The following is a 24,912-nucleotide window of genomic DNA, read 5'->3' as shown; positions in this document are numbered from 1 at the left end:
AAGGTCTTGAGGTGGTGACATTTGAGCAGAGACATAAGGAAAATGAGTTAGTATGGCAAGTATGTGAAGGAATACTCCTGCTGGTACACAGACCAGAAGAGTAGGAGGTCAGTGCAACGGGAAAGGAATAAGAGAGAAGATGTGTTGGGAGTTAAGATCTGGCTCATGACGGGTGGGGGGGGGGTAAGTGAGGGGCAGATAGATAGTACAAGAGATAAGGCACTTGCCATACATGACACAAGCCCCCGTTCAATGCCACCACATACAGTCACCCAAAACTACCACGAGTGGGCCTTAAGCCCAGAGCCAAGCGTCACCCCTGAGCATCACCCGGTATGACCCTAATTACCATCCCCTCCTAACATAAAATATAAGAACCAGCTCGCACAAGCCTTGCACGCTCTCGTGAGAGCTTTGATGGTATTCTGATACGACAGAAAGGAACTCCTTGACTTCGAAAGTGGAAAGGAGGCATCACGAGACTGAGAAATGCAAGGTATTCCCCTGGGTGGATAACGGGTGGTAGAAAAAAAAAAGAAGAAGATCAATTGGGTGGCTTGGAAGTAAGGAAGGGATACAGCTAAGACCCGTGAAAATCATGCCACATGTTCTTGGCTTGGGGACGGACCTTCGATATTGGTATATTTTGATGGAGGTTTCCCTTTCTCGCTCCGCCTGGCGCTTCTGCTCCTCTGCGCGCTGCTTCTGAGCCTCCGCCTGACGCTGCTTCCGCTCCAGCTCCTCCTGGTGCTGACGCTGCTTCAGCTCCTCCTGGTACTGACGCTGCTTCCGCTCCAGCTCCTCCTGGTGCTGACGCTGCTTCAGCTCCTCCTGGTACTGACGCTGCTTCCGCTCCAGCTCCTCCTGGTGCTGACGCTGCTTCAGCTCCTCCTGGTACTGACGCTGCTTCCGCTCCAGCTCCTCCTGGTGCTGACGCTGCTTCAGCTCCTCCTGGTACTGACGCTGCTTCCGCTCCAGCTCCTCCTGGTACTCGCGCTGCTTCTGCTCCTCCTGGTACTGACGCTGCTCCAGCTCCTCCTGGTACTCACGCTGCTTCCGCTCCTCCTGGTACTGACGCTTTTTCCGCTCCAGCTCCTCCTGGTACTCACGCTGCTTCTGCTCCAGCTCCTCCTGGTACTGCCGCTGCTTCTGCTCCAGCTCCTCCTGGTACTGACGCTGCTTCTGCTCCAGCTTCTCCTGGTACTCGCGCTGCTCCAGCTCTTCCTGGTACTGAAGCTGCTTCCGCTCCAGCTTCTCCTGGTACTCGCGCTGCTTCTGCTCCAGCTCCTCCTGGTACTGGCGCTGCTTCCGCTCCAGCTCCTCCTGGTACTGGCGCTGCTTCTGCTCCAGCTCCTCCTGGTACTGGCGCTGCTCCAGCTCCTCCTCAAACCGACGCTGCCTCAGCTCCTGCTCCTCCCGGCGCTGCTCTTCGTCCTTCCGCTTTGTCTCCTTCTCCAGACTGAGCTGTTCCTGCAGCTTCTCCTGGAGGGTCTCGCTCAGGCTCCCCTCGGGCTGGGGGCTGCTCTCCTCTTCTCCAGCTCGGGTTCCTTCCCTGTCCGAAGATTTGGACCCTTCGCCCCAGCTGGCTTCCCAGGCAGCCAGGGCGGACTCCCGTGCCATCAGAGAGATGCTGCTCGAGTTCAGGACCATCAGTTCCTGTGTGACCGGGGAGGAAGGAAACACAATGGAGATGACATAAGGGCACTGGCCAAGCGTCTTGGATACTATCATAAAATTTTTTTTTTAAAGTTTGTTATGTTACTGAGGTTTTACCCATATTGCAGCATCTATCAACCTGTTGTAAGGATACCCCCATTTCATTTATTCATTCCTCAACTGAGTTTTCACAGCGATGAAAATGTTATATGATGTATTTTCAGTATAAGGTGCTTTCAGTTTTCATCGGGTTCTAGAGCTGAAATTGCTGGGTCATGGGAGAATCAATGAGAAACTACCAAACTCTTCTGACAACACATCTGACTCCCATGAAAAACACAAGGATTTCGGTTTCTTCACTTTCTAGTGTACCTACTTGATGTCCAAGTTTGCATTTCCTTAATAAAAACTGTGGAGTAGCTTTTGTTTGTTTGTTTGTTTGTTTGCTTTTTGAGGGTCACACCCAGCGATGCACAGGGGTTACTCCTGGCTTTGTACTCAGGAATTACTCCTGGCGGTGCTTGGGGGGCTATATGGGAATTAAACCCGGGTCAGCCACATGCAAGGCAAATGCCCTACCTGCTGTGCTATCACTGCAGTCCCGTGAAGTATGTTTTTAAAAATATAATAAAAAATTTCGCTGAGGGGGTTGGATGGGGAAGAGGAGAAGCTGGGGAAGGGATGCTGAAACCATTGGCAGCTTTGGAGTTAAAAATACTGTCAGCCCAGAACTCTATTAAAAGAGTCCCAAGTCATGATGCCTAAAATTTAAAAATAAATGAATAAGATCCAATTTAAAAAATCCCATTTCCAGAATTTCATGAAGGCATCTAGAAGCTCTATTTTAGACTATGCTTATTGTAGTTGGTCCAGAATTCCCCTCGGAATAAAGTTGAAATTGTATCACTAACAGCGACACACATGGGTGACAGAGTCGTCCCTTAGAAGAGGAAGAGGTACTTGGGTCCGACTGATGAAAATTTAAGGATACAGTAGAGAAACTAAGAGAAAGGTTGGAACCGAAAAACAAAATTTGATCATTTAGAGCACGTGACATTTTTTCTGAAAATCTGTGCCAAGAGGCAAGTGACATGGAGCACCTTCCATTTTTCAGCTAATTTCATAAGCAAGGTGGAAAAAGAATAAAAAGGCCAGGGCCAGTCCTACCTCATTCAAGTACTTGGAGTTCTCTTGCTCGGCCTCTTGCTTGGCCTTTTGCCACTCTTCCCTCAGTTTCTCCTGCTCACGCTGATATTTCTCCTTCAAGAAATGACAGAAGAGAGAAAAGGCAGATCAATAAGTAAACGACAATTACCAGATGGTTTTTCTCTTGTGTAACATATAAGTGACCAGAGCAGATGAGCTAACAAAATGCAACAGCAACAAACCATAGGGTTGGATGGGGTAGTACAGTGGGTTAGGTGTTGTCTTACAACAAGTTGACCCCTGTATGATGCCAGCATTCCTTATGGTCCCCTGAGCACAGCTGGAAGTGCCCCCATAAAATAAATAAATATTTATAAATAAATAAACTCAAACTTGAAAAATATGATGGCTACCAATAGTGGGGTGCCTGGGAGAAATGAGTTTAGGGATCACTTTATTTATTTTTAGCTTATTAAATTATTGTGCATAAATAGTTACAAAGTTGTCCATGATTGGGTTTCAGTTATGAAATGTTCTAAGAAGGTCCAGATATCAGTGTACATTTCCTACAATCAACATCCCCTCCTTCCATCCCCACCCCACCTACAGTGAGCCTATGCAGACATCTCTCTTCTCACCTCCCCTCCCCTCCCCTCTCCTCTCTCCCCTTCCCTCCCTCTTTACTTTTGATCATTATGGTTTGCAGTACAGGTACTGTAAGATTATCCCTTTATCTACTCTTAGCACTGTCATTGTCATAGTGGTCCCTTCTGTCCTAATTGTCCTTTCCTACTGTCCCCAACTTGTGACAAGTTGCCAACCATGAGCCAGTCCTCTTGGCCCTCATTTCCATTATCCATGGGCAATAGTCTCATACTGTTTTTCATATTAGGGCTCACTTTAGCACTAGAAATTTGGGGGTAGGAAGATGGCACATATAGACATATCAAATATGAGGCTATACTCTCAACATGCATATGATACTGGAAAAACATGGTAAGTCAATAGAACTGTATTTCTTTAGAAATACAGCACGTGAAATTATTAGAGACTAGTAATGCCAGGGGCCACTGAGTGAGAGGCACATGCAAAGAGGTGAAAGGCGCATGCTTTGTATGTGTGGGATCCTGGTACGAGCCCTGGTACCACATGGTGCACCCAAGCACTGCCAGGGTCACCCTGGTGGTCCCCAACATCACAGGACTGACCAAGGATCACCTGGAGTGGTATCACAAATCTCTCAAGCACTACTTGGGAGATCACCACAGGAAAAAAGGGTGGGAGGAGCAAGAGATGACTGATATTAAGCTTATTCTCCTCCCTTTACATCAATCATTAGAGACATTAATGTTATTTTAACCAATTGGTCTTTCATCCCAAAAGGAGATGACTTGCAATAAGTATAAATACAGGTGCTGAAGAGCAATAGCACAGTGGGCAAGGCATTTGCCTTGCATGCAGCCAACCCGGGTTCAATTCCTCCGTCTCTCTTGGAGAGCCTGGCAAGCTACCGAGAGTATCCCGCCCTCACAGCAGAACCTGAAAAGCTACCCGTGGCATATTCAATATGCCAAAAACCGTAACAATAAGTCTAACAATGGAGACATTACTGGTGCCAGCTCAAGCAAATCGATAAACAACAGGACGACATTGACAGTGACAGTGACTGCGCTACAGGTGCTGGGAAAGTGTAGGTACTTGGATTTGAACCAATCTCAAGGTTGCCATTCTTTCAAGTCCCCTGGCTAAATTTAAGAGGGACTAATGACTCTGAAACAGAATGAATACACGACTTGGGGTAGGGGAAGCCCTTACAAAGCTTATACAACTCGCAAAGGAAAATCCACAAAACTATAGTAACCCATGTTTTAAAATACATTAAAAATCTACAGGGTGGCTCTGAAAATTTTCAAAATGCAAAATAATCATTTAATACACAATGCAGTCTATATCAAAGATGATCATTATGAGGTCATTGCTTGGTACGTTTTCTTGTTTTCTTAAATCAATAAGTTGATTAATTTTGTTTCAAAAATGATCACTTTTATAGGTATATATTTTAAAATTAATACTATAAATAATCCCATGCTATCATAGAGGTTTCTATCTCTATGCTCATACATGCTAATACATTCTTTATTTCCTACTTCTATGTTAATATATTTTAAGTGTATAATTTAGCAAGTGAGAAAAGTAGAATTACAAAAACTTTAAGGCAAAATCTTAACAGGCCTATAAAAGTATAAAAGTGTGTTTTATCCTAAAGAGAGAATTGTCCTGATGCCAGAAAATACTGAATTCTAGATCATGCTTAGTATCAAGTAAAAGACAATAATAAAAATTTGCATGGTATTTGTGGTTTCCACAATCAGATTAAGAAACATCTGTTGGAGGGTACGATGCTGCCAGCAGGTCAACCTGTACCCATGGGGCATGTGCATCAGTAGCCTGATGGTGCCTTCAGGCTTCCTGATACCCCAAAATTGCTGCTGTGCTTCTGGCCAGAACCCAGCAACTCAGGACCAAGTTTCCTGAGAAACTACATGGCTAAAAATTAGGTATGTGGGGCCATGTCCATAAACCACCTCCAACTGAGCTATACAAGCTCATTTATCAGCCTTCCTTCAGGGACCCATAAATAAATCTCAAAAGAGATCAAAAGTCACAGTTAATCTTGGACCCCTGAAAGGCTGAACAGACTGTGGTAAATCAAAGGGGGGATGGGTTAGCCTGGTGCCCATCCAAGCAGAGCCCCTGGCAGCTGCTTCCTTCCGCAATCCAAAATCGCCACTATGCCCCTGGCTGGACTCCACCATCTCGGGACTGACCTCACTGAGATATAATCTGCTGAAAATTCGGGTATGCAGGTTTTGTGACTGAAATCTCCACGTTTCCTCGGGTCAGGATGGGCTACCTCCCCGCTCCTCCCTGTTATGCTGGCAATCATGTCCACACCCCAAGGCTACCACCCAGTTCAAAAGCTACTTCAGCCATAACTTCCAAACAACCTGAACAAACATGATGACCTCTTGGTACCTGTAGTCCAAACCATAGTGCACAAAAGGAAAAGGACAGAGAGAAAGAAGAAAGAGCCTCCCATAGAGGCGGTCTAGGGGTGGGAAGTGCAGTGTTGGGGGATGGTGGGAGGGAAACAGAGGACATTGTTGGTGGGAAATGTACAGTTGTGGAGGGATGGATTTTGGATCATTGTACAACTGAAATACAATCAAGAACAACTTTGTATGCAAGCACAAAAATGTGTAGGTCTATAACTGTACCTCATGGTGATTTACTAATAATTTTTTTTAAAAAAGTGAAAATAAAAAAAAACAACTTTGTAAAGATCTATCTCATGGATCACTGTATCACTGTATCACTGTGTCACTGTCATCCCATTGCTCATCGATTTGCTCAAGCAGGCACCAGTAACGTCTCCATTGTGAGACTTGTTACTGTTTTTGACATATCGAATACGCCTGGGGAGCTTGCCAGGCTCTGCCATGCAGGCGAGATACTCTCGGTAACTTGCCTCATGGATACTCAATAAAATTTTATTTTTAAAAAAAAAAGTAATGTGGAGTTAGTTACAGCTTATTTCAGACTGCTTAATCGGTGGCTGAATAAACAGCAGAACTCCTACATTTTAAAAATAAAATAAAATAAAGAAGAAAGAAACGTCTGTATATTCCTAGCTTGCTAAATGTTTATATGTTTTCAGTAATGAATTAATGTTTCATTTATACTGAATGTGCCCTGTCAATTCAGCTTTGTGCATTGTTTGAGATTTCCTTCTCCACACTGAACAGAGCAAAGCAGTCCCCCCTTCCCGCCCCCAGTGAGTGTGATCGAGGAGACACCCAGGGCAGTTGGCCGAGCAGCACTGGGAGGGGCAGAGGCTTATTCCCTAGCCCCTTAAGTGAAGCAGGCTAAGGTCCTCTGGCTCCCACTGGGCGGTGTTACCTGCAGCAGCCTCTCCTGCTCCTTCTGCCATCTCTCCTGTCGCTTTCGCTCCTCCTCTTGATCCCAGGCCCAGCGACTCGGGGCACTGATGGTTGGAACCGGGAGCTAAGTGGTGAAGAGGGAAGAGGCAATGAGCCCAAAGAAAATATTACTCCTTCCTACTGTAGCTTTCACACACACCTTATTCATACTCGTGCTTTTGCCTAAGCCACACCAAAAGGAGAATATTTGGCTTTATGTTTCAGCGTGGTCTCTTCACCATAGAATGATGACTTCTTGAGACTTCAAGAAATTCTCTCTGTCTCTCTGTCTCTCTGTCTCTCTCTTTGGGAGGGGGAAGGGGCTGGTTTTTGGTTTGGGGGCCACACCTGGCTGTGCTCAGGCCTTTCTGATTCTGCATTTAGGGATCACCACTGACAGGGCACAGGGACCATACGCAGGCCTGTGGACTGAAACTGGGTCGACTGCATGCAAGGCAAGCACCCGACCCCCTAAACTGCCTCTCTGGTCCTCTTTGATAAATTCTTAAACCACAGAAAAGAATGGGGAGTGACGCTACTTCTGTGTGAATTCAACCCCCCCCCAAGTCCCCAAGGTCACTTTCTTTATTCCAAAAATAAATGATTATTACTCACATCCGGAACCACAGAATCAGTACTTCCTGCTTTGCAGCACATGGTCAAAGAGAAAAAAAAAAAAACCACAATGTAAGTCTTTTCAGGTCTTTGAAATAATTTCTTTCATAAATTACAATACCAGCTATTTCTATGCACATATACTATCAATTTTAAAATGTTTATAAATCTTTTTCCCTTTAACTCTATCTGTGATTCATCTTCCCATTTAAAAACCAGTTTAAAAGACCATTTAAAAGAACTACTGGTGGCAAAGGTAAACACACGCTCTAGGTACGAGAGTGAGAAAATGATGTTTCTGAGGAGACTTCAAGTTTCTTTATCAAAGCTTGGGTGGAATCTCCTACTTTGGTTAAACAGGAAAAAACAAATCCAACTGTTCCATCATCCATCAAATCCAATTTCTTTACATGCCATTATTCAATTACAGTGTGACTGTTGCAAACACACTTTTCAGGTCTTCTTGTGAATGAGCTACTTTTCTTAAATAAGCCACCGTAACAAACCTGCCCACAAAACATTTCCCTTTCCTTTCCTGTTATTTGAAAAACAAATATTCAAAACAGCATGTGTAAACTTACAGACATGCTTTTATTCTTCAAGGGGTCCCCCTTAGTGTGTACTTCTACACATTACATATGGTTTTTAACACCCCTGAAACCTCAGCTGTCAAGTAAGTTATTCCTTGGGATAACTATATTTTTTTTAAGAAAACTGTTCTGAGACTTAGATTTATATTTAGAAAAATATTAAACTTAGAAAAATATTCTTCTTAAAGTAGCCTGTTATAGAAAAAAGAGTGAAAATTAAATTTAAAAATATTTTTAAAAACCTGCTTTATTTTATCCAATTGGAGCAAATTCCATCAAATTATGGAAAATGCACACAGACACACACACGCGCGCGCGCGCGCACACACACACACACACACACACACACACAGGAGTTTAACCAAAAATGTCAAGAACACAAAAGCTTCTGACACAGAATTTACCAGGGCCATGCAGAGCTGCTGAGCTATTTCTACTTATGGTCAGAAAGAGACCTGAATTTGCCAGAGGAAGATGCCTGGGAGATCAGCATAAAATATACGCAATTTCAGTGAGTTTCATGTTAGAAGGCAAATCTGAATTTTTTTTATTTATTATCTTAAAAGTAAGAAACATTTTAGAAACCAACAGCACACACCCCTCAAGCTGTTGCCATGGTGTCTCAAATGTTATCACTTTTAAGCTCTGAGTAGGCAAAACACAGTGCATTCCTGAGAGAGAGCATTAGTCCAAGGTGACAGCAGAGGGAATCACATGCACAGTACATCACAGAGCAGCACTGCCCAACTACACCAACACGGAGAATAACCCCAATGTACTCGGTTCCCACATCATCTACTTCTGAATGGTTCTCCAAATTGATTGGCTCTTCATTGACTTCAAAGCCAATGGAGCATCCAAGCCACTATCCCGATAGCCAACAAAAATCTGTTCTTCATTAAAAGTATTTTCCACAACCCAAAATAGGCACTGTTTCAAAGTTGCCCGGTTGTATGTTGGTGTAATTTCATTTTATGCAGTTTTTAGGAGGCAGTAAGGCTTCAATGAAACTCCTACGTTCTTATGATCACCCAGTGGAAAGAAGTGTATGTTTAATAGCATCCCAATTATCTTTTAAAGACTTGGGGAAAAAAACCAACAAACTTCAGAGGAATACAAAGGACACGCAAAGACCCATTACCACAGAGGTAGACCCATGAACTGTAAGAAAAGCCCGATGACCCTAGGAAAGAATGGAAATGGGTTATATCTCTCAGTCATAGTGGATGCCAGATTGAAGAGGTGCAGTGCCCAGGACTACAGACTACCAGGAAAGAATGAATAAGAGGAATGATTTCATGAAAGTGCATGAATTGTAAGCTTGGGGGTTTACCTTGTTCAAAAAATTGTGATCGTCTTTTTAGGTTTTTCAAAGAAATAGGTTCAGATGCTATTTGAAAAATACAAAAACAAAAAATCAATACCATGTCATTCACTTGGTTTTCTCAACACTAGAAAATTCAGTGATACTTAATTTTACCTTTCTACTCTGTAGCAATGTTATATTTTAAACCACACACAACTGATAGCCATCGAAGATAATGAGTCGTTTCAATGCACAGACACACATAATTTTAGTACTCTACAATACACTCAAATTAGTAAAAGGGATATTCAATTAATATAAATTGTAGCAGATCATACCCTCATTTCAGAAAAGCCAAAGTACCATCTTCTGTGCCAAGGCACACTGTCACTGTCACTGTCACTGTCATCCCATTGCTCATCGATTTGCTCGAGCGGGCACCAATAATGTCTCCATTTTGAGACTTGTTGTTACTGTTTTTGGCATATCGAATACGCCACGGGTAGCTTGTCAGGCTCTGCCACGCAGGCGAGATACTCTCGGTAGCTTGCCGCGCTCTCTGAGCAGGGCGGAGGAATCGAACCCGGGTCAGCCAAACTTGTGCAAGGCAAACTCCCTGCCGCTGTGATGGGGGTTAATCCAAAATCTCTTTTAGCACAAGAATAAGTGGCCATAAATGTGTTTTCATAAACCTGATGTGTGGGACCAAAGAGATAGTATAAGGGAGTAAGGCACATGCCTGACATGTGGCGGCCCAGTTCAATCTCCATCACCACATGATCTCTGAAGCATCTGAACTGCTGGGTATAGCCCTGAAGGCCCCTAAGCACCACCGGGGTAGCCTCGGGATTCCAACCACCACAGGGCTTCCTCTATCTCTCAAAGACTCACATCCTCAGGCCCTGCAGTGAGCTGCTGGCCAAGTTAGCTGAGAATCACCCAGATGCCCAGGCCTCTTGAGCACCACTTGGGAACTCCCTAAGTTCTGCCCACAAAACTGATAAGGTGGGGGGGGGAGTGAGGGGGATGAAAAGGAAAACAGTGGGGACGAGAGGAAGGAAATATATAAAACCAAAAGAAATCTAAAGATGCAGGGCTGGAGCAATAGCACAGCGGGTAGGGCATTTGCCTTGCACGCAGCCGACCCAGGTTTGATTCCCAGGATCCCATATGGTCCCCTGAGCACCACCAGGAGTAATTCCTGAGTGCAGAGCCAGGAGTAACACCTTTGCATCACCAGGTGTGACCCAAAAAGCAAAGAGAAAAAAAAAGAAATCTAAACATGCAAAACCTTTAAAAATTCTTCCAAGCAAACTATTTTGCCCTCATTTTTAAGATCTTACATTCACTAACTTTAAGCAAAACATACGGGGTCCAATCAGACCTGTGCTTCTGTCGATTGCTACAAAACTATGGCACCTGGTTATTACACTTCAGTTTATTCAAAAAAGTACAAATGCGGCTGGTTTCTGATAGCTCATCTAAATCAAACCTTCAAATGACAGGGCCTGCATAGAGTCCTGCGGGCAGTAAGGAGTTAGCTTATCTTATCAGTTGGCTCTGAGTCACTGGGAAACAGGACCCGGACGTGTGAGATATAGCATCAAGAAGAAAACATGTCATGTTTACTCAAAAGCCTCCTTTGATAGAGAGCGAAATATGAAACAATTAAAATACGGGCATGTTTTATCAGAAATGAAACAAAGTGATAAGTAATAAAGGAAAGGATATCTCTAAATTTAGTTTGGCTTTGAAACGACATACTACAAATTGGCAAATACAAATTCAAAGCCTTTAAACAACTGTGAAATCATCTCCTCTCCTCCTCCTCTGGTTTCAGGGTAAAAGGAATTCCTGTTCTGGTTCTCTTTCTCAGCCTACGTACAGCAGACTCTCCCTCTTTTTTTTTTTTTTTTTTTTATTTCGCAAGCATAAGATATCGAACACAGCATGTGGCCACTAAATTATTTAGGGATTGGAGGAGGAGGAGAGTGAGAACCTCTAATACAAAATCTCCTTAGATATACTTGATGCCTGTGTCTTCAGTACAAATGAGTACTTTTCCTAAGCACTTGTTACAGCCAGTAGCTTTTCACTATGAATGCAAGCTGTCCCTTGCACAATAAAGGGGGAAAGGAGAAACTTCATTAATCATCTCCCCTCCCCCAGTATTTAAGATATCTTTGCCAACATACCATAGCCAGAAGGCTGAAAACCTCAGGAAAACCAGTCTTTTTTATTTGGCTTACACACACAGGCACTCAAATCTCCTGGACTTGTTGCCAATGCTTTGTTTGCAGTTCCTGAACTATTCAACACTGGAACCCATCGCCCTTCCACCTGGATGCAACTGGATCTGTGCACTAGCCTTTTAGTTTCAACTTGCAGTGAGTCTATTTTTCTTTTACCCGCTGATAATTATTTTTATCAGAATAGAATTTGAGTACTCTGGCTTTTCATTATTAAAAACACGCTCTGGAAATTAAATGTAAGAAAATGGTGAGGATTACCTTTAGTTTCAGAACTATGGCTTTCCTCACAAATTCCATTGACTTCTTTAGACTGAATATTCTGAAATGCATTAATACGCCAGTTAACAAACACCTCTTCAATTGGCCCTTGGGCTTATATAATACATTTTCCATTGTTAAAAACATCCTAATAATATGAATTTTTCAGGGTATTAGTATATACCTTTTAGTTTTTTTATACATATATAAAAGATATAAATCTTCCACACTTTTTAATACTTGTGGAAGGGTGTTGCAAGCATGGACAGCTATAATCACTAATTTGCAAAAGAAATATAATGGATCAAATAATCATTCAGAGTATTTCTGAGGATTATAATCACTTAGGATTGTCCAACATTGAAACTCCTCTTACACAATGTAGCAGGATCTTAGAATGATAACAATTATATCTGGGGAGTCAATATAAACATTTTTATTTGAAAATTAGATTTAATTATTACTTTGATACTTGAAAAAATTCTACATTATAATTATTTTTAATCAATTGATGTAACTATCTCTTAACCACATAGCCAGGTCTACCCATAAAATTTGCCTACATAAGGACTGAAAACGCTTCATGAGACTTTAAAGTGCATACAATTACCATACTTATTTACTTTTAGTGAAGACTAAAGAAAGCATGAAAAAGTTATAGTGTATAATTTTACATAATTACTACTTCTCACTCACAAACATCTGAGATAGGTATAATGATGAAAGATTGATAAGAAACACCTGCAATACGATATTATGGAATCTTTTGATTTGACCATTAAATATGCCTATATGTAATATAGGTAGATTACCCTTCATGAGTAATGCCTTAAGATTTTCAAAATTATTCAAGTCTCATCATTTCAAATAATCTTTTTTTCGATTATTTATATCTTTTTTAAGTAAGATCAGAACTGTTCAAGCAAAATAAATCCACTTTCTCGGGTTGCTCTACGCTGATTCTTCTCAAACTACTTACAGAGCCCCGCAGGCTTTCTGAGAATTCAGTCGTAATTGATAGACTTGAAGATTTGTCTGAGCTGTAGATTCCAGAAGTTGCATCAATCCACTTTGTTTCAGGTGAACCTATAATGTTTGTAGCCATACTGGTGAGATTGAGGGTTTTATGCCTTGTAAATGGCAGGGAAGGTTGGTCTTTGGCCCAGTCTGATTGGCACGTGAAGATCAAGAAATGACACATATAAATGTTGAAGTAGAATGAACAAAATTACTGAATGCACACATACAAAATACACACAACACGACAGACAGATAAATCAGGTAGAGTGTGAAGAAAAGGAGAGAATTGTGCCAACAGATATTCTGCTGGAAATACATACTGTGTTAATAATGAAGACTAGCAAATTTACTGAATCCTTCAGTAACACAGGACTGGATATTTTATTTTTATATCGTAGGTTGTCAGGTATACAGAGACTTAATGCCCTTCCCTCTGTAACCTCAGTAACTGAGAAACAATTGTGGAATGTATATTGAATGTTCCATGAGAATAAAACAACAGGAATGGGGACCTACCGCATATCCCCTGACACCGGCTATCGTTACGGCACTGTGGAGAAACTGAAATCACAGCATAAATTGCAATACTCGACATTATTACAAAATCTCAAATGCAGGCAAAATTACAAAGCCCAATTCATTTTGCTATTTGCATCAGGTCAGTTCAGTACATAAATTAGTCTTTTAATGTAAAATTCAATAAATTTGCTAGTGAACAGTTTTCAGACAGACTATTATCGAAAGTATCATTCGAGGCTGATCTTGACAACCACAAAACACTTTTATGCCAAAAAAAAGAGTAAGATGGAAAGAAAGTTATTGAAGCAAGCTGTTATAACCACCTGCCAAAGACCAGCTCCCAATTTAGAAAGCCACACACAGTGGTAAACCCACTCACCAGACTTTCCATAGCGCCTGATATCCATCACTAGGTTTCCAGTTTCTTGAGCATTAGCCATGGTTTCCTCCCACTCTTTCTTGTCCTTATATGAAAACTTGGTGTTGTTAATAGCAATAATCTCATCATCTACCTGTAGCTGAAAAAGTTCTGCTGGACTACCTAAACAAAGCAATGCAATTAAACACACTGTTAAAAAACCAAATGATCTACTATTCACCACATACTTAAGGAAAACACTATCTTATATGGTAAATGAAAAGCCCATGTAAGTTCTAGGTGGAAATGTACAATGTGTTTAAGTGATGAAATCTTTGAATTATCGACAACACAGAGAAAGCACCAAGTGAAATTTTTTATTCCGCAGGGATCTGCACTAATATTCAAAGGAGAAAATGCAAGCTCGCATGATAAACAAAATGGTCTTATTGCATTCCTAACAACAAAGAAAAACCTAATTTTTAAATAAAAAATGTGATATGCATTGCACATTAACCGAGCTTCCAAGCCTAAACGCTCTGAAACAGAGAGGGGGAAAGGTCACTCAAACCTGCTTAAAGTGACTTCCTCCACTACCAAACTAAAGCTGTCTTGAAATTTCAAAGAAATGACCAAGGTTAGCATGCAATTTTACGGACCTAAAATATGTAAAGTAGGATTATCTCCTGTTCAATTGTTGGCCCTGTGGTAGTATTTGTTGAGTTCCAGGGCTTTAAAAAAAAATCATAAAACCAAGGCTTTTTAACCTAGAAGTGATCAATCAGGCAAAGAGCACAGTGTGCACATCATAACCCTGACTGTTAGCCTCCACAAACAGGAGGCATTGCTGCATCTCATTTTTTTTAACACCTGATTCATTCTATATGAAATAAATGCATTTCTGTGGGGGGTTTTCCCATCAGCATAGGCTAACAATGGAGAAGGAAATTCAGTAAAATCAAATCTATGACTTACCTGGTTCCACTGATGCTACGAAGATGCCGGAAAAATCCCATCTTACTGTAAAGCCAAAGTCAAGAGCGTTCCCAGGCGTCTGGTTTATGCTGATTCTCATATCACTGAACTGATCCTGAAAACAAACATGAAACGGTGGGATCGGGTGTCTCTGGCACCCACACGCAGGAAAGTCTATCCATGAACGAAGGGAGGATGCATGCAAGGCGTACTAGAATTATTTTGTGGCCAACCCAGAAAGTTCATTCTTTGTGCCTGGGGTTTGGCAAAAAAAAAAAAAAAAAAAATTATCTAGCACCAAGTTTCTTATTTCTCTGCTCTCATAAGGGAAACTTCAGGTCAATTTCTCTTCTTCACATTACTATTGTAAATAAGCTGACCCTTGGTACAGCTTTTGTACCGTATAATTGGGTCTAATTTATAGGCTATTTGTTACTCCCTAGAAATAAAACTGAGTGCCATATTTATTAAAATGGTTTTTGTCTTTCACTATATCACATAGTCACTGTCACTGTCATCCCGTTGTTCATCGATTTGTTCGAGCAGGCACCAGTAACGTCTCTCATTGAGAGACTTATTGTTACTGTTTTTGGCATATCCAATACACTACAGGTAGCTTGCCAGGCTCTGCTGTGTGGGCACGATACTCTTGGTAGCTTGACGGGCTCTCCAAGAGGAGCGGAGGAATCCAACACGGGTCGCCTGCATGAAAGGCAAATGCCCTACCGCTATGCTATACGCCAGGTACCAGCAGTGTTGTTCATCTAGACTGTGACTGCCTTTTAAAGGGCATTTGAAATTTGGACAAGGCAGCTTCATGTTGCCCACTGTCGTTTGAAGATTAAGTTGAAAAGGCAGAGCTACCTCATGTGTCACTACACAGTGCTACATCATCAAGCCAGGGAAAACATGTCAAGTGTCAGGACATCCCTACACACATTCTGAGCTCCCCATAACTTCCTGAAGCAACATCACATCATAACCCTACAAACAGCAGCTTCTTGAACAACAGACAGAACTCTCTTACTTTCCATCACCACATTACAAAATTCTAAGTTTCACAAACTTTCTGAAATCGTTTTCTGAGACATCGTTTTACAATATGCTGTGTCATTGAAAATTTTCATTATCTTTCATAATTCAGGTGTTTTAAGTAAGCTGCAGACATAAATTTTGACACAAATTTTTGAAGACTAGGAGTTAGAGCAATAGTATAGCAAGTAGGGCACGTCCCTTGCATGCAGTCAACCTGGTTTCAACCCCTGGCACCCATGTTGCCCTCCGCCGCGCCCTCCCCCGCCCCGCCCACCAGGAGTGACACGTAAGTACAGAACCAGAAGTAAGCCCTGAGCACCACCAGGTGTGGCCCCCAAAGAAAAAAGAACAACCAAAAAATTTTGAAGACTGGAACACTAAAAAACTGTGGCTTAGTTCTTTAATTAATAATCATGAATTTACTATTTTTGTTATTTGGGCAGGGAGGGGGGATTGATCCATACCAGGTGGTGTTCAGGGATTACTCCTGGTGATGCTCAGGAGACCATATGTAGAGTCAAAGATTTAACTAGGGTCGGCTAGCCTCAAAACCAAGTGCCTTGGCCCCCACCTCCCACCAACTTGCTAATTTTAATAAACTTTCTTCATAAAAATCACTTTCTTTTTCCCAATAACACCTACAGTTTCTCTGTTTTAATTTAACAATCAAACCCACAAATTTGTGGACAATTTACAAAGCCTTCTATCTACTAGGGCTGTTCCAAAGTGAGCTTAAAATCTAAGTGAAATATTCTAAGTAAGATAATAATAAAATAAGAAGATCATAATCCATGAGAGAACTTAATAGTATCTATGACTCTAAAAGAAGACACTGTATAAGGAATCAAAACAGACATTTAGTCAACATTGATTACATATAAGATGCAGTGCTGTGCAAGAGTGATTAAGGGTAGGTCTTTTGCCTCGGATGCAGCCAATCCAGTTTGATCCCTGGCACCACCTATAGTCCCCCTGAGGTTGCCAGGAGTAACCTCACCTAAGCACTGGGTATGGCCGAAAAACAAAACAACAAAAACAAAAAGACACAGTGCTTAGCAGTTTGGAAAAATAAAGATGAATTGGGCATAATTTCTGCTGTCAAGAAATAATTACCGACTCTTCAACAATGGACATAAAATTTTTAAAGAAAAAATTTTAGCTACTAATATGGAAAAGATTTTATCATAAAACTCATAAAATACTTTAAATATAGGAAACCAGAACTGGGTAGTGAGAATACTCATTAATAATCAGCCTGAGAAATACCAGTCTCCAGAACATAATAAAACTTTGCTATGAATAGAAAAAAAAATTACGGCTTCTCCTCCTTAACCAAAACCACCACATACTTAAATTAGAGATGACTCGATGAAAATAAGTGGTCATCTTCACCACCGTCATCACCCCACCCCAAAATATCTGACTTAAATTTGAGAGCAGAATCTGTTGCTATGTAAAAGCCAAGAGACAGATACTCAAGACATTAACTGAGGCTTCAAAAAACTTCAATAAAAGGCAGGATGGAGTTTTAATGGTCTCAAACTCCATAAAGAATACTCTGTGGGAGACTGCAAGTGAATATTACTTTTTATAACAATATATAGAATAAAAGACTGAGCTTCAGTCACAGATGGAAATTCACATTTATATTAGACCAGAAGAATAATCTACAGAAGGCTGCTATTCTCTTGGAAATAAATACCCTATTTGAACATAAGAAATCACAGGGGAGATAACATCCACACTGAAACGGTTAAGAGAGGACAACAGCCTCACTGGGAGAGAGCCTAGCACCATCCTGTGGTTCTTCGACAAGAGAATCATGGGTGATCACCAGTCCATCTGCTTGTTTTTGTTGGGGGCAGGGTGGGGACACCCAGCTGTGCTCAGGGCTTACTCCTGGCTCTGTGCTTAGGGATCACACTTGGTGGGACTCTGCAGACCATACTGGATGCCAGAGATCAAACCTAGATCTGCCACGTGCAAGGCCAGCCCCTTACCCACTATACTGCTTCCCTGACCCTGCACCAGTCCATCTGTGTCTGGTAGCTGGGTGACGTTGGGCACATTACGAGGTCTGGCACAGACACCACTCTCCCAGGACAACGCTGATCTCCAAGATTTGCTTTTTTCCCCCTCAAAACACTAGCACCAAATGAAATCTCATCTGGATGACCTCCTTCACAAACCAACACGTACAGAAGGCACAAAAGCGGGTGACTATAGATTCCAGAGACAACATATGAGTAGCTCCCCATTTATGGAGGTATGTCATGAGAGTGTACCTGACACTCCTTTGCAGGGAAATGGGCTATAATTATAGTCAAAAGTGAAATATCCAGCAATCTGGTAAAACTTCTATTTATATTAACTATTCTGTGCAATATACATGCCACAACAATATAGTACAAAGATCTAAGTTGCAGAAGATAATGGGGGTAATGTGGGGAAGAGATAACATTTTGAACGGGATAGAATAAAAATTAAAACTATTAGGGGGAAATCTAGGTACTTAATGGTCAACAAATGATGAAAACTGGTTTCCATTGTCAATGCCAGAAAAGACAAAATTAAATTATCAACGTAATAGCATTTTAAAAATTTCCTTTCAAGTGAGGTACAACCTAAATTGAAATATACATTAAAAATGATTTCAAGCAAAAATATAATAAACTCGAGTAATAATGATTAAGAGTAACTTTGACAGAATCTTATAAATTAAGACCTTCAAATTACCACAGACAGAAATGAGTGAAAAATATTCAAGTTTATGTATTAACCATATAGATAGCTATCTGTCTCAACCTTTTTCAGTCAGGTATATGTTTCCACTTTAAGGGAGACCTACCTAAGTCAAACATGGATTCAAGCTATAATCAATGGTAGCACTGTAGCACTGTAGTCCCATTGTTCATCAATTTGTTCGAGTGGACACCAGTAATGTCTCCATTGTGAGACTTGTTAATATTTTTTTGGCATATCAAAAATGCCTCGGGTAGCTTGCCAAGCTCTGCTGTGCATGCGGGTGGGATACTCTCGGTAGCTTGCCGGGCTCTCCAAGAGGGACGGAGGAATCAAACCCGGGTGGACCACATGCAAGGCAAAGGCCCTATCCGCTGTGTTATCACTCCAGTCCATATTAACACTGTATATATAATATTCTCATTTCTCATACTAGATGATCAGGAATGCATAAAGGTCTGATTTCAGATTGTGGCTCTGATAGATTACCGTGATTGTAGTCAGCTTGCTGGTGGCCTCCACATTATACTATGGGAATTTTACCAGGGGGAAGAATTTATATACTAATACTATAGAGGTCAATCATGAATTTAACCTAAATTATAGCACAGGCCCATTACAGGAACACTGAATCCTCTCAAAAACACCTTATAGAATCAAAGGAAATTTAAAAAAGAAAAAAGGAAAAAAAAAGAATCAGAAGAAATAAATAAGCTTTGATTTTTAAACACCTGTATTTAGTATCTCTTTGTCAGAATCATAATTAAATGAGAACATAAAGTTAGTAGCCTCGAATTGTGGATCTTCTCTCCTCACTAGAAATGAAACCCCTCTCTCCTTTCATCACTTTCTCCATTTTAGAGACTGCTGGTCTTTCCAGTCCTACCACTTGGCTCAACCCGTACCAAACTTGTCTCTTACCCACCAAATCTGTGTTCAGTGCTCACAACACCAAAGTCTAGCAACATATCTTGCTTCCATAAAGTCTAACAAATCATTCTCCTGTTTTTCTTGGTGGGGGAATTTCCCATCTCCCTCTCTAATATCTCGGTTCCATGAGTGTATTTTTCTCTCTCTTGTGTCACTTTGTGATTATTTTTTCCCCTGTAAGTCTCTTTCCTATGACTATACACTTTTCTGAGTAACTTCAACTACTAAGGCCAGTGGATGAAAAATTAAATTCATTATCTTCCTCCCCAGACCTGCTCCTCCACCTCTTTTTCATATATTGGTTAGTTGTGTTGCTTCTTACCCAAATGCACAAGTTAGAAATACCAGGCTCTTTGGGGGGCCTTTTCCTATATCCATCCCTGACTATTTAACACCCCACTCTGCCCATTCCTATCAGACACATGAATTTACTAAAGTGGTACACAGTCGACAATTCATAAATTCATATTAAATCATCCCATTTCCACTCTCTCTAGGCTCTCCTTTGGTTCAGATCATGGTCTTCTCTCTAAATAGTGTGGGTCAGTTCTCAGTTCACTCACAAGCCTCATTGCCTTCTCATCCATCTTCCAACACAGCTGCCAGAACTTCAGTTACAGAACATGCCAATTATACCACACCCCGGTTTAAAATTGCGGGTAGCTCCTTCCTGCCTCGGGCTAGATTTCAAACTACACTTCAGAAATAGATTCCCTTCTGATAACTTCCAATAAATATATACCTTTCCTCAAAAAAAAAAGTTCAATGATTTTTATCTGTATGAATAAGAAGATATTTCAGTCCCTGTTGGCTCTCGAATCCCAAAGATAAGTCGATTCCAAAACTTAGTCAGCATCTGGTATTTTTAACTAAACATCAGTCACTTTTCCAACGTGAACGTGTCCCATTTCCAAAAAATGCAGAGATCAAGAAATTACTATTGTGGCCAAAGCATGTAACTTGCTGGCCTGGGGCAAGTTTCATAACTTTGAAATCTTAAGGTCTTCATTGGTAAGGGTGGATATGAGGCCATCTACTCTGCAAGGTCAGTGAGAAGATTAAATGAAACATTTAACTGGTGCCAAGGCACTTGTCTGATGCTTAGTCACCACCTTTTCTTCCAATCAAACAATATTACATATCGATAGATGCTAGTTACCAGATCAACTAAATGAAATCATAGTTAACTCCCGTGTTTAAGTTCAAAAGCTCTTGGTCAGCATTCAACAAATGCTTACAGATTCAAACACTACCAACTAGTAAGGAAGGCACATTTGCATCCTGCCCTCAGTAAGATCTGGTGACAAGAACAAACCAGCAAAATGCATGGGATGAAGATGTGATAGATAAGCCTAGGTACAAATAAAATAGGCACCATCCACATATGAAATTTGGAAAATAGACATGTTAAAAGTTCCTCTCATCTAAATATGTAATCCTGTTCCCAGGCCCCACTTGAAAACTCTGGGGGTAAGGACCTGAGAGATAGCACAAGGGTTAAAGCACACACCTTGCGTGCAGCTGACCCGGATTCGATCTCTGTTGCCACAAAGTCCCCCAAGCACAGCTGAGTGTGATCAACCCCTGCACCTTTGGAGTTGACTAGGAAATCCTTAGTACTGAATCCTCAGGCCCTCATATGGGACTCTCAGCTGAGTTGGCCTAGAATTACCAGAATTGTCTAGAATTGCTCTCAACCACTGGATGAATGTACAAAAATGAGCCTGGGGCAGTTTTTGATGTAAGTTTGGATGGGTCCTGAATGCGAGATCTACCCTCTGTCATGACAGACAAGAAAATAAACAACCAATAGACAAAACTACATTGGATAAAAATCATGAGCACTACCTTGATGAGGAAACTGGAGGAAGATTACAGACTCTGGGAGTTCTCTCTCCTGGTGATGAGGCTCACCTCAGAATCTCCCTGACAATCTGGGCTGGCAAGGGGGTCAAGCAAAGCAGCAATATCACAAGAATTGGGAAAGAAGGCGAGGAAAGAGAGGAAAGAAAAGAAAGAAAGAAAGAAAGAAAGAAAGAAAGAAAGAAAGAAAGAAAGAAAGAAAGAAAGAAAGAAAGAAAGAAAGAAAGAAAGAAAGAAAGAAAGGAAGAAAGAAAGAAAGAGAGAGAGAGAAAGAAAGAAAGAAAGAAAGAAAGAAAGAAAGAAAGAAAGAAAGAAAGAAAGAAAGAAAGAAAGAGAGAGAGAGAGAGAGAGAGAAAGAAAGAAAGAAAGAAAGAAAGAAAGAAAGAAAGAAAGAAAGAAAGAAAGAAAGAAAGAAAGAAAGAAGGAAGGAAGGAAGAAGAAGAAAGAAAGAAAGAAAGAAAGAAAGAAAGAAAGAAAGAAAGAAAGAAAGAAAGAAAGAAAGAAAGAAAGAAAGAAAGAAAGAAAGAAAGAAAGAAAGGAAGGAAGAAAGGAAGGAAGAAAGAAAGAGAGAGGAGAAGAGAAGAGAAGAGAAGAGAAGAGAAGAGAAGAGAAGAGAAGAGAAGAGAAGAGAAGAGAAGAGAAGAGAAGAGAAGAGAAGAGAAGAGAAGAGAAGAGAAGAGAAGAGAGGAGAAGAGAAGAGAGGAGAAGAGAGGAGGGGAGGGGAGGGGAGGGGAGGGGAGGGGAGGGGAGGGGAGGGGAGGGGAGAGAAAAAAGAAAGGAACAGATTCCCAGCTCAGCTATGGAGGCGGGAAAAAAAATTCTGTCAGGTTTCCAACAAGCTTTCCTTCATTACTTGGCCCCTTCTTTAGGACACAAAGCACATTATTACCACAATTCTGTGATAGATGGCCAACCAGTCTCCGCCCCCAAACTTCGCTCCTGTGAAATAATTCTATGCAATAACACAGTGCATTTCTAAAACCACCCCTAATCTTAAAATTCCCACATGAAAGAACCCATTAAGACCTAAATTACCTGCTGGATCAAGTTCATGTTTCAGTTTAGTAATCAAGGCCTTAAAGGCAATTGCAATAGGCAAATTTTTAAGGGCTAACTATATGTAAAAGCCTTGGATGGCATTTGGCATACCAGTGATGAGAAACCCTGAACATAGGAAAATAAGGATACGTTTGTGACCATTTTCTAGTGAGAAGGGTTAATTCCAACCAGTGAAGAGGAAGTACTTTGATTCTTGCAGAAAGTGGCCCTACTGGGCTTTGGGGGAGAATGTCAAAAGACAGAGACAAGTGGAATGGACATTTTTAAATGGGTAAAAACATGAACAAATATATACATGGGTTTTATGACATCATATAAAGTACCCAAGAGAAAGCAGAAAGTCCCACATGGCCAAGACAGTGACTTCCCCCTTTGGTTGCTACACAAAGCATGGGGTATGGGAACCTCGAATTAGACTATGCGGCTCAAATCCTGACTCCATTATTCAGTACCTTGGATGGATTAAGGCAAATAACACCAGCAGGCCTTGCTCCTTTTCCCACGGCCCCGGGGTTGCTGGGGATTAATGAAGACAGCCCCCTGAGCAGCCTGGGCGGCGTGTGGAAGGAGCTCGGCTGCTGTGTGTGGGCGCGGTCACGTGGACGCTCAGCGCTCCGTCGACAGAGTGGGTATCCTTCAGCAGACTAGAGCGCCCTGGGGAGGCTGCAGTGCAGGGACAGGATGAGCCTTAGCCTGACACGAAGCACATTGATTTCATGCCCCATAACATACACATCTGCCTGCATGGAGGGAGAAGGAGTCTGGATTGGGGGGGAGGGGTGGCCGCAGGGATGGAAAATAACAGCCTCAAGGAAGAGTCTCGAGGAGGAGGACAGGGCAGGGGACCACAGAAAAGGGGGGGAGGGGAAGAACACCCTTTGCTACCGAGCTCTCAAGGCACCTCACTGTTCAGTCCCACATTTGTTTCCTGCAGTTGCTGGATTCCTAAAATAACACAGTGTGGATGAGGGTCGGGAGGAGGGCTGCAGGCACCCTTGCCTCCCTTTCCACGTGCTGTTGTTTGTATTCGGTGGCATCTTCCTTCACACAGTCAATAAGCTCCTTTTCATCAAGGACCACAGGGAGATGCTACGCGAGCTACTTTCCTCATAGTGCGCAAGTGGACACGCCAAGCCCCTGGGACTTGCTGGCAAGCCACTGTATGACACGCGAGTGCAAGAATCCCAAATGACTCCACTTGCTAAATAAAGCCGAATTCTGCTGGCTCGAATGCCATTTCAGATCTGTGGCAAAGAAGCACGGAGCAGTGAGCAATGCAACAGGAAACCACGCCATGTTCAGTGAGGTTCTTCTGGACGGCAATCACCTCGAGCACCGCCCCCACCCCGTTTGGCCTCTTTTATTGAACCCGCGACTGCAGATCCATCAGCTGCCACCCTCGGGGAGTTACCATGGCACAATACATTATTCAGACTCTTTTGTTGAACTGGTGGTTTGAAAAGGTCAAGGCAAAGATGCAAGTCCACAAAGCAAAAGAGGCCTTGCTTCTTCCTGTAGGGATCATTCACTGGTACCTTTGGTCACACAAGCATAAGCAAATCTTATCCACACAGACTTGTGATTCTAATATTTGTAACCATTACAAATATTTTAGATTACAACTCATGTTATCAGAAGTTGAATAAATTATATAAATATACAAACAATACAAACAAGTATAAATATACAAATATACAAGTAAGCACAGCGGGTAGGGCATTTGCCTTGCACACGGCCAACCCAGGTTCAATTCCTCTGCCCCTCTCAGAGAGCCCAGCAAGCTACCGAGAGTATCTCCCCCGCAAGGGCAAAGCTTGGCAAGCTACCCGTGGCATACTCGGTATGCCAAAAACAGTAACAACAAGTCTCACAATGGAGATTTTACTGGTGCCCGCTAGAGCAAATCGATGAGCAATGAGATGACAGTAATACAGTGATGCACACACATTTGCAAGTGACTATGGGAAAAAAAAGAACAAAAAAATTAACAAAGTTGATCTCTAGATGACAGGATTATAGGATTATAGTGCTTTTCATGACAAAGTTTTCCTGAATTTCCAAATTTTCTCAAGCACACAGTACTTTAAGATAAGAATAAAATGCTCATTCTACTACTTGTAAAGTTTGTCTGTCCTAAACTTTAAATGAAACATACCATATTAGGGCTGGAGAGATAGTATAGCAGGGAAGGCATTTACCTTGCATGTAGCTCACCTGGATTTAATCCCTGGCACCCTATATGGTCTCCTGAGCCCAGCAAGAGAACACAGAGCCAGGAGTAAGCCCCAATCACTAGTGGGTGTGGCCCCAAAATAAGCAAACCAAAAAATAGAGTATGCTATACTAAGTTATTTTACATTTATCTCACTAATATACATTGGCCAAGTTCTATGCTTGATTCTAGACTTGAAAAACAAATAGGCTCTACTAAGGCACATGAAAAACCCTAAGCCAGTAGTTTCCAATCTTTTTATACCTGCAGATCTGCTGGTTCAAGCTATAGATAGCATTAGACTAAGCCAAGGAACTGAAAGTACTCATCTGGGATACTAGATTCCATACAACTACCTAATTCCTTAACAAAAAAAAAAAAAATCTAAACAAAAAG

The 24,912-nt window shown here is 41.6% G+C and overlaps 1 protein-coding gene across 8 annotated transcripts in view; it reads right to left on the bottom strand.

The window, feature by feature from the left end:
• The window catches only part of LMO7 (LIM domain 7), a 155,436-nt gene that overhangs the window by 16,895 nt on the left and 113,629 nt on the right, over positions 1-24,912 (bottom strand). For 4 of the 8 annotated variants that reach the window (XM_055134053.1, XM_055134051.1, XM_055134054.1 and 1 more), the window contains 9 exons: positions 14,676-14,790; positions 13,722-13,883; positions 12,783-12,889; positions 11,804-11,864; positions 9,321-9,377; positions 7,398-7,426; positions 6,763-6,867; positions 2,824-2,916; positions 629-1,656 (listed from right to left, as the gene is read on the bottom strand). In XM_055134053.1, coding sequence (XP_054990028.1) covers positions 629-1,656; positions 2,824-2,916; positions 6,763-6,867; positions 7,398-7,426; positions 9,321-9,377; positions 11,804-11,864; positions 12,783-12,889; positions 13,722-13,883; positions 14,676-14,790 — 1,757 coding nt within the window. The remainder of the gene's footprint in view (positions 1-628; positions 1,657-2,823; positions 2,917-6,762; positions 6,868-7,397; positions 7,427-9,320; positions 9,378-11,803; positions 11,865-12,782; positions 12,890-13,721; positions 13,884-14,675; positions 14,791-24,912) is intronic. The other 4 variants (XM_055134057.1, XM_055134052.1, XM_055134058.1 and 1 more) reach the window with 1 other exon arrangement.

The sequence above is a fragment of the Sorex araneus genome, chromosome 1 (assembly GCF_027595985.1).
Source record: "Sorex araneus isolate mSorAra2 chromosome 1, mSorAra2.pri, whole genome shotgun sequence".
Classification (NCBI taxonomy): domain Eukaryota; kingdom Metazoa; phylum Chordata; class Mammalia; order Eulipotyphla; family Soricidae; genus Sorex; species Sorex araneus.
The sequence above is the reverse complement of the archived record's forward strand: the minus strand, read 5'-3'. Positions and strand labels throughout refer to the sequence as shown.